General features: G+C 38.5%; 1 protein-coding gene across 2 annotated transcripts in view; it reads left to right on the forward strand.

Annotated features, from left to right (window-relative positions):
• The window catches only part of asic2 (acid-sensing (proton-gated) ion channel 2), a 463522-nt gene extending 454693 nt beyond the window's left edge, over positions 1-8829 (forward strand). For both annotated transcript variants that reach the window (XM_079828722.1, XM_079828721.1), the window contains exons 7-10: positions 2152-2243; positions 2333-2412; positions 6113-6181; positions 6316-8829. In XM_079828722.1, the coding sequence (XP_079684848.1) occupies positions 2152-2243; positions 2333-2412; positions 6113-6181; positions 6316-6417 (343 nt within the window). In that variant the 3' untranslated portion in view covers positions 6418-8829. The remainder of the gene's footprint in view (positions 1-2151; positions 2244-2332; positions 2413-6112; positions 6182-6315) is intronic.
• The last annotated feature ends 2088 nt before the right edge of the window (positions 8830-10917 follow it).

Here is a 10917-nt window from a genome sequence, read left to right on the forward strand (position 1 = left end):
TTGTAGTCCTCATAATACCTTTCACAGTCTTTAACTTTACCTCATTACTGCCACCAATTTGCAAAATTACCAGTTAATGTACCACCTCATATCCATGATCACAGAGATACGGAGCTTGTTAATGATCACAAGCCTGCACTTTTCTGTCAAGGATGAGCTGTGGTGTTATTAGGATTGAGGAAAATTTTTGAAATAAAAAAATGGCTTCTTATAAGCTTCAAGCTTGTATTGAATTGGCCATGAACCACACAACAAAACAATTTAGTAACAGTAATTCATTTACAACCGAACAAAAGTTTGTTTTTATGTTTTTGATAGAAGTCTCGTGCTCACCACTGAATTGATTTGATCAAAAATACAGTAGAATACAGTAATTAATATTATTACAATATAAAATAACTGTTACCTGTTTGAATATATCTTAAAATGTATTTTATTCTTGTGATGGCTAAGCCGAATTTTTGGCATCATCCTCAAGAGACATTTATCATTATCAATGTTGAAAACAGTTGATTTGCTTTTGAAATGTATTCTGTTTTAATTTGACTTAAATTCAAATACAAATTGAGGAAATTAACTATATTTGAATCGACATTGCCATTCGGTTATGAATGGCACAGAGCCGTGGTTGTGACACTGTATAGGAGAAATTGGACACTGGCTTCTGGGAGAAAGCTTTACTTTTATTAAAGAAACTCCCCATGTCGTTTATAATGTGCGTTTGAAATATTGCCTCATAGACGTGCTTCTCTACAATAAAAGCAGCATTAGGATGCCAGGACATTCAGTGTGGGCCTCAGACATATTTATTTCTCCTCCAGACATTTAGCGGACAAGTTGAGAACACTTTTGCTTTGTGTCAGGAAGATTCAGTGAGTTGTTCTTCAATATAGTGACAGATATCACATCCTCTCCATTCATTAGTGCATCGTCATAGCGATAAGCTTGTGATTGATGTGTCTGAGACATGGAGCTATTGGGAATTCTGACACTCTCTCTCACACACACACATACACACACACACCAACACAAAAATGCTGCTCAAGCTCAAGAGTCAATTAAATCAACATAAAGCAGACAGCATATCATCACTCTGGTGTCCCACAAGAGAGAGATAAGCTTCTCTAGACTGCTTCATTTTATGGTAATAGAAAAAACAAAAACTTGTTTACTTTGAACTCCTCCACACATGCACACAAATTATCGGTCATGCCAAGATCATTCATCTCTGCAACATAATAGGAGCGTAATGAATGGTTGAGATAATGCTAGTGTAATTGTTGTCAGGGTTTGGAGGTTGCAGTTTTGCCACTAACACCCAATAGCAGCCAATTTGCCTTTAGCTCAGTCTTGAGACTGCTGTCAGAAGTGTTTGTGTGTTTGTGTGTTTGTGTTTGTGTGTGTGTGTGTGTGTGTGTGTGTGTGTGTGTGTGTGTGTGTGTGTGTGTGTGCGTGCGTGCGTGCGTGCGTGCGTGCGTGCGTGCGTGCGTGTTTTTCTATCCCGGTGGGGGCTTCAACCTGAATGCACACAGACTCATGGGGACTCTAAATGTAGGGCCCCATGAGGAAACACGCTTATAAATCATGCAGAATGTGTTTTTTTGAAAATGTAGAAATGCAGAAAGTTTTGTGCGATGGGTTGGTTTAGGGGTAGGGTTAGTGTAAGGGGATGGCATATGCAGTTTGTACATAAACCATTACGTCTATGTATGGAGAGTCCCCACAAAGATAGAACGAGACGTGTGTGTGTCTGTGCGTAAAAACTGCTACAGAGGATAAAACCTCTCTTTCATTTAAGTAATCCAATCAGTAACTAGAACTAACTGACTTGATACAGATATGTTTTAGTTACCATTTCTTTGATCAGAGTTTCTGTTCTAAGCAGCCACGTTTTATTGGTCATTTGGTTTTTATTGCTGTTGTATCACGGTGAGTAGCTCTGCCCACAGTGAAATTCTGCTGTTCTTAGCTTAATTTGAAGCATCAAAGATCTTTTACTTTGCTGTGATTTTGTCACATTGCACAACATTTTCAGGTGTTTCAGGTTTGAACAAGACAAATGACTATTTACATGAAACGTGTTTATTGGTTTTGCCATTAACCAAAATATCTGATATTCAAAACTTCACTCTTTGTGTTCTGTTGATGCAGGGACAATATCCTAGTTCTGGATGTGTTCTTTGAAGCTCTGAATTATGAGACCATAGAGCAGAAGAAAGCATATGAGGTGGCAGGTCTACTAGGTAACACAACACACTGAAGTATGAATACTGTCTCTTTCATCTTTTCTCTCTCTCTGTTCCTCTAAATCATACATATATTTATGTTGCAGGTGATATTGGTGGTCAGATGGGCTTGTTTATTGGTGCAAGTATCCTGACTATTCTGGAGCTATTCGATTATGCATATGAGGTATGTCAGCATCTAGACACATGGGTGTTATATTGTCACATATTCTCATAAAATAATATTTTTGGTCATTATAACAATTGGAAAATGTACTTGCTTTCACACATCACTTTCATCACCATATACACTATCATTCAAATGTTTGGGATCAGTAAGATTTTATATTAGTTTTAACAATACTTTTTATTTCGTAAGGATGAATTACATTGACAAAAAATGACAGTAAAAACTAAATATTTCGATTTCAAGGAAAATATTTATCATGGTTTCTGTAAAAATAACAAGCAGCACAGCTGTTTTCAACATTGATCATCTTAAGAAATGTTTTTGAGCACTAAATCATCATATTAGAATGATTTCTGAAGGATCATGTGACACATGAAGACTGGAGTAATGATGCTGCAAATTCAGCTTTGCATCACAGGAATAAATTGTAGTTTCATATATATTAAAATAGAAATGCCTTTCAAAAACATTTTAAAAAATCTCACCTACCCCAAACTTTTGAATGGAGGTGTAAGCATCTCTTGGTTAAATCACAGTTGTCACAAAAAAGTGAAAGACTTTTGTGACTTTTTTTTCTTCAAATATTTTAATTTTTATTATTGCAAAAAATGTTAGGCATGTGATTATAATTCTTATAGTTTAACCAGTTTCCAGCTATTGGCACGCTATATATAAGCTCTCTCTCTCTCTCTCTCTCTCTCTCTCTCTCTATATATATATATATATATATATATATATATATATATATATATATACATATACTTCCAAAAGCCAATTTTTACATGTATTTGCCGCTTGTCAAGTGACCCTGTCTAACACAGACAAAAACACACAGGAGATGCTATACACACTGCAATAAGCATTTTAACACACTGAAACATTAACAGTTGCAAATTTATTCAGAGAATCGCTCACACACATGCATTCCCCCAGACACTGTGATGGCTGTTGAAAACTTCAGTATGTCTGTCTCTGGTGTCGAATGAATGACACTCTGATGGAGAGTTTCATCATAATGAGCCTTCATTAATTCTGCATTGCTGCTGGTCTCTTTGCTCTGTGGACAGCAGCCAACACAAGCCCTTACACCCTCGGGGACACACACACACACTCATTTTTCATTCTGTCCTGTCCTGTCCTGTTTTAATGGTTTTCATATGCAGGAGAGCTTTAAATGGACAGATTTGATCTTAAAACTTTTTTATTTTTTTTCTGAAGCTTAAGCCTTTCTGGATTTTAAGCCTTTTGGCTGCTGTTAACAAAGCACATAAGATAAAAGAAACACTAAAGCGTTCAGCTTCATTGGAAATGCATGAGACTATATATGCCCAATGAGATTTTAACTTTAAAAATGTGGTCATCCTAAGAATACATATTAACCAGTAAATTTAGAGAGAGAGAGAGAGAGAGAGAGAGAGAGAGAGAGAGAGAGAGAGAGAGAGAGAGAGAGCAGATAGCACAAGATACGAGAGCACAAGGTAACAGAGCAGGATGCCCTGACAGATTAAAGCAGCCCAAAGGAGAGATGTTGATACCCTCCCTAACCTGGACACTACAGCAGATAAGAGAACACCACCCTTATACTCTCAGATAACAGCAGGGAGGGCGAAGGCTGCATCGGGGAGGGCGAAATCTCTGACAGAAACACCAGCTGCATATGTATAATCCATAACATTCTATAAAGGATGTGGTTATAGCTTTAACAATTTTTTTTTGTTAGTGTGGGACCAAAATTGGCAGAAGAAATTCCAGATCCATTGTCATCTGAAGATTGGAACGAAAACTTAATGGAAAGGCATCCCAACTCAATGTTTCTTACAGTGGTGGAAGAAAAATAAATAATAGACATTGTAAATAAATGTAAATACAAAACATCTACTGATTGCAATGAAATTGATATGAAATCTGTGAAAAAAAGGTAATTGAGGGGATCTCAAAACCAATAACATATATCTGTAATCTATCGTTTCAAACTGGTAAATTCCCAAACAAAATGAAAATAGCTAAAGTCAATTAAGCCTCGTTGGGTCCGGGACAAAGGCACCCCTCCCTGTGTGTGATATTGTGGATCATAGAGCTCCTGAATATTGATTAGGTCAGCCTCACGTTTCTTGGTAACCTCCTAGTGCAACCCAACCTAATTAATATTCATGAGCTCTGCCTTTACCATAGTAGGATTCGACTTCGATTCGAAAAATTTCACATGAACAAAGATGCTACCAACAAAAGTACAGCAGACTCTTAATGATAAACAAACTGCTAACAGAAGTTATATAGTGAATGGATAATTCACTCAAAAATACAACATAAACAGTCAAGCAATGATCTCAGTTCAGACCACACTACAAAAACAAACATTTTTCAAAAGATGTTTTAATTCAACATAATTGAGTGGTGGTCCTGGAAACAATTAAGCTTATTTATTTCAGTTCAAATGAACAGCTAGCATACTGTAAATTGAACAAGATATTACTGGCATTAGCACAGTAATTAGCCAATGTAGTGAATAGTATGTAGCCACACACAACCTAACCACAAAAACTTCAAGACAACAGAAACTCTTTTAACTCTGTCAAACGTAACAGCATTGAACACTTAGAGGTCTTTCCCTTTACCAAAAAACACATATTAAGGCCTGTTCACACCGGGACGATTTTCGCGCGCGTTTATCGCCAACGTTTAATGGCTCGTGACTAAACAATGGGCGCCAATGTGAGTGTGCACACCGACGCGTAAAACGGCAGGCGTAAAAGCGTAATTTTTAAAAAGACGCCTCGGGTTCGTTTTTTTTTTTGACGCGGGGGGTTAAAAACTGGCTGACCAATGAGATCAGCGCTTTTATTCACGTGCCTGGAGCTGCTGAAGTGACATTAAAACACGACTTGGTGGCACTCAAGGACAGACCGCTCTTGCCGAGCACACATTGATACGAAGAAGAAGTAGTATGTAGACAAAGAAGAAAATGAGCTGCTAATGCTGCCTGCCAGTTAGCAAAAAGTGTGTGAATGGTTTTGGCCATAGACATAATATATCTATGGTTTTGGCAAGCACGTAAATACTGTCTCTCTTCTTCTTCTGTGTGACAAGCGAGTGTCAGAAGCGTAAAGTGCCGCAGCACCACCTTGTGAACCGAAGCGCATCTACTGAATTTGCACGTTCACTCGGCGCATCACCAGTGAAAATCGCTTGGGTGTGAACACTCAAAACGCGCCGAAAAACGTCACGAAAAACACTGGCGATAAGCGCGCGCGCGATATTCATCCCGGTGTGTACAGGCCTTTAAAATTAAATTATTTATTTTCAGAGTGCACATAAAACAAGAAGTTTAGTCTCTTTTAATTAAGGAAAGTTGATTTTTTTTATTTTTTTTTATTAGCTCCAACTTCAAAACCTTTCCATTCCAGTGACATTTTAGATGAGATCATGTTGTGCATTGCCAACATGAGGATCTGCGGAGCCAGTTTGGAGCTGAAAACTAGACCAAAATGCACGATTGTACCAATCAAAATGGCCATTTTCAATTCCTGTGTGGTTTCCAGTTCCTGGGATCTCCCGGTGGTCAGTGCCCTGGGCTGCAACCCATGTTGCTGATTTGATTAACGCAGCACTGGCGGAGCTACAAAGCTGTTCTCAGGCCAGCAGTTTGAGACCTGATTTGGCAGTGAATGAGATGGTGGTTTGTGATGTGTGCTGGCAGGTGGTGAAGGAGAGACTGCTGGACCTGCTGAACCGAGAGGAGGAGGAAGAGAGTCATGGAGAGGATGTGGTAAAAACAACCACCTGCTAAGCTTCAAATCATTTATTTAGATATCAGGAACCCATTGCGTGGAATGACTGAGATGTGCCTCGGGCATACAGTTTTAGGAACGATAACATCTGTTTTTTGTTTTTTTCCCTCAGAGTACATGTGATCCGGTGGTAAACCACTCTGAATCGATTAGCCACACAGTCAGCGTTCCCCTGCAGACCACCCTGGGAACCCTAGAGGAGATCGCCTGCTGAGCGCCGTTCCCTCCACACCACTAGGGGGAGCCAGGCCACTCCACTCCAAAGGGTGAAGAAAAAGAAGGAAACAGACTCTTTTTCTTTTTCTCAACATGTCATCATTTGGCACAAACATGAGAACAAGAAGCCAAGGAGCTTCTCGAGGAACATGAGGACCCCAAAGTGTCTCACAAACACCATCTGTTTGTTCGGAACTCATGAAGGAAAGCAGAAGTTTGTGGACCTGTCAGGACAATCACTTGTAAACATAAGACAAACACGAAAACACGAGCATGTGAGGAACTGCAAATGCACATGGCCTCGGCATGTTCTCGCATTCTCTCTCTCTCTATCTCCCCAGCCGCCATTTTGAAGATTACTGCCAAAACACTGTAAATTATTAACAGAGAAAATGTTGTGAAACGGTTCTAACTGTGCATGTGTCAGTTTCATGCGTTACAATACGGTTTTCTCGAACATGTCATCCTCTCTCATGTGTGGAGACAATTTTGTCTTCTTGTGCTGTTCATTTGCTATGTGATTCTAGCATCTCAATTGGCTTTTTGATGTATCAGGGATGCATCATAAAACCAGGAGCCCCTTTCTTTCTTTCTTTCTTCCTTCCTTCCTTCCTTCCTTTTATTTTTCTATCCGTCATAGTAAAGCTGAATGGGTCACGGTACAATGGCAGCCATTATGAGCCCATTGTGGCTGCGTATGGCTTTTCTAAATGCTTTCTGGATCCCATTTGAAAAGTTATGAACAAAGAAAGTACATAGGGGGAAAAGGAGTTTTTGTTGCTTTCTGCATAAGATTATAGTGATACAGCTAGCGGTTGTCATTTTGTCAAATGTAAGAGGTGTTCATTTGTCATTGATATTAGGAAGCTGATATGATCTTTCATGCTTTTAATTCAGAGTTGAGAGATATACAGTATTAGGACTTTTCAGAGATTTCTGACAGCCATCATGATTCCACGTTCCCAACCGTCTTAACTGGGATATTTTCAAACATATAAAGGATTTAAAGGTGTTCACGGTGGTTTCGTATGTGAGTTCAGTCTTTATCTCATCTCACCATTTCAGAGCTCTTCATCTGTGCTGCGGTTTGTAATACTGTAATTGCCATGTTATCTGATGTTTACTACGTTCCCGCAATGTTCTTTGATGATGGAGGATAGAGTGGTTGTGTCTGCTCTCGAAATAAATATTAGGTTCTCAGATCACTATACATCAATATGAATGAAACCTCAACTGACCCATTCATTCTTCAACATGTACAGTGTTTCAGCCGAAATTCATTAACTGAGGCAAAATTGTTCTTACAGAATGTGCTTTGGCTGAAGATATTGAAAAGAGGGTCAGTTCTGGGGGACGAGAGTGAACTTGATTGCATTTCTCAATTTGACTCACTCCAATATTCAATTGAAGAATACTGACTGGAGCAAAATTCAGTCACAAACTGAAAAATAAGAATAAGAGCTTGTGTGTTGAAACTGTCAAAAGCTTCACCTTTTGAACAAATTGTTCTGGGACACTAAGGCCCCTGGCAGATGTGGTAGGCTACACCATGAATTTGTTGACAAGCTTCTAGAATCTCCATATAAATGAATAAAGGGTATTTAATCTGGTTTAATAAGCCCAGGCTTCCACACATGACCTAGGGTACACTTGTCCAATCCGATCTGAGCTTTGATCGAGTATTTTTGTTTCAGGATTATTAGTAGTTATTTTCGTGCCCCCCTTCTGGGGCAACAGTGTTAAGAGGTGTGATTTGCACCTATATCGTAATGCAAAATTGAATAATAATGTTAAGAGCGGAAACACTATAACTTTGCCACAGGAAATAGAATAATGAATGTGTACTCTGGGTTGTTTGTGGCACGTGAGAGAGCCATGTGATTGTTAATACAGACACATGCTGCTTAATGTATGTTATGTTTTATTCTATAAAAATAGTTGGGAAAGACACAGTTTGGACACTTTCCTGATTTGCAAAGTTTCTGTGACCGAATGTAGATGTTTTTATTTGCAATTCAGTTTGCCAATTAAATGTAATGGGCTGTAGAGGATGAACCTCTTGTCCTTATTTGCCCTAAAATGTGATGATTTCTTCGAAATCTGTGTCAAAGATAGATCTGTGAACCTCAGAGGGTTTCAAGCACACGCAGAGGAAAAAATAACCCGACATGTACACAGTACAAATGTAGAAACCCACAGCATCCGATAAAACCGTGAACTAAGAAGTCACTCACAGTGTTAAAAAGCAATTTTAGTTTGCCATGTGGACAAACACCAGAGGGGTGTCATGTCACCTTTGCTATTTTCTCATTAGCAGAAACCAGGGGGGTTGATGGTTTCTAATTCCACGGTAATTGCTTCAGTACCTCAAAACTTATATGAAAACAATAAAGGATAAATGGGTTACAGCACCTGTGTCTTTGCCTATGTCTCACTTGCACCTACCTGTCTGTCTGTCTGTCTGTCTGTCTGTCTGTCTGTCTGTCTGTCTGTCTGTCTGTCTGTCTGTCTATTTCTCTGTCTGTCTGTCTGTCTGTCTGTCTGTCTGTCTGTCTGTCTATCTATCTATCTGTCTGTCTGTCTGTCTGTCTGTCTGTCTGTCTGTCTGTCTGTCTGTCTATCTATCTATCTATATGTCTGTCTATCTCTCTATATGTCTGTCTGTCTGTCTGTCTGTCTGTCTGTCTATCATATCTATCTGTCTGTCTATCTATCTGTCTCTCTCTCTGTATCTATCTGTCTCTCTCTCTGTATCTATCTGTCTGTCTATCTATCCATCTGTATCTATCTATCTATCTATCTATCTATCTATCTATCTATCTATCTATCTATCCATCCATCCATCCATCCATCCATCCATCCATCCATCCATCCATCCATCCATCCATCCATCCATCCATCCATCCATCCATCCATCCATCCATCCATCCATCCATCCATCCATCCATCCATCCATCCATCCATCCATCCATCCATCCCATCCCCACTGAAGTATTTATTCCAGGACTGCTTTCACAACGATAACCGCTGTTTCTAATTTGATTGAAATGTTTTTATTTTATATTTGCTGTCCCTTTATCATTTCATGTGCGTGCATGTGAGCGTGAGCACGGATGAAGTCTATGCATGTCTGTCTAGGTTGTCAGAAACAAATGGTGAAATGCAAATTTTGACAGCATATGATTATTTGTGGCTCTACCTAAAGAAGAAGGAAAGAAGCGAAGAAGCAAGAAACACAATTTCATTTAAGAAAAACAAATTCATTTTCACCACCCCTCAACAGAGATACACATAAATAAACATCACGAAGAACAAAAGAGCTGTCTTTGAGCTCAGAGATAATGCATGAACTTAAGTGCGGGGGCTCTACATGCCATTTACTTCTAAGAAAAAGTTTAAAGAAAAACTAGCTATACTAGCTCCAATCAAATTAATTGTAACTTAAAGCTACAAAAGTTGTCCAGAAATTGCGTCACACGGCTTTCTAAGGTCACGTTGCATAAGATGTTGCTGTTCATTGTCATCACTGCAACATTAATTATTTAAATAAGAACGGTTTATTCACTGATTTATGAATATAAATGTTACCTCACTGTTGTGGTTCGTGTTGCTGGTGTGTTAATTTATTTATTTATTTTATACGTATCGTCAAAAGTAGGTAAGATGACCCAACCCCCTACACACACACACACACACCTTTTTGTTTCTTGATAATATTGTATTGTAGATGGTTATTCCATTAGATAAATGTACATTTTAGACATATTCATTAAAACCTGGCTAATTTGAATTCAAATTGTTGCTATTATGACATTTTTTCAATTAAAATATGGGCAATTGAAAATGTATGCATTAAAATACCTTTATTTAAGTCATAGAACAAATCTAACTTCCAGATTAACAAAATAAATTTTTTTGTACTTAAAAAAAAGTAAATGCACATGGTTCTTAAGGGCCCCATCTTACCCTACACTCTAAAAAAAAAAAGATTCTATATGGCACCAAAAATGGTTCTTGGCTCGTAATCATAGGGGAACCTTTTTTAGTGCTATAGCACCAATTTTGGTGCTTCAGTGGTTCTTCAGCGGTTCTTCAGAGGTTCTTCACCGGTTCTTCAGAGGTTCTTCACCGGTTCTTTGACTAAGGGGCTATATAGCACCTCTGAAGAGCCGCTGAAGAACCACTGAAGCACCAAAGTTGGTGGTATATAGCACTAAAAAAGGTTCCCCTATATTACAAGCCTTTTTTTTAAAGTGTACCACCTGCACTTTGCAGTGCAGCACATGATATTATGGAATGATCATGACCAAATATGTGCATTTTTAACTTTAATCTTCATTGCAATTTTTTTGTAGTGATTTCCCTTCATCATGAAATCCAAATTTACCCTATTTACTTTGTTAGAGCACATTACTAGTCTTGTGGTGAACAATCCGTGCAAGTTGATCCACTTTTTTTGTCTTCATATCAAAATCTGAAAACACACTTCCCCTCTGGA

Source organism: Gobio gobio (genome assembly GCF_949357685.1).
Source record: "Gobio gobio genome assembly, chromosome: 1".
Lineage (NCBI taxonomy): Eukaryota > Metazoa > Chordata > Actinopteri > Cypriniformes > Gobionidae > Gobio > Gobio gobio.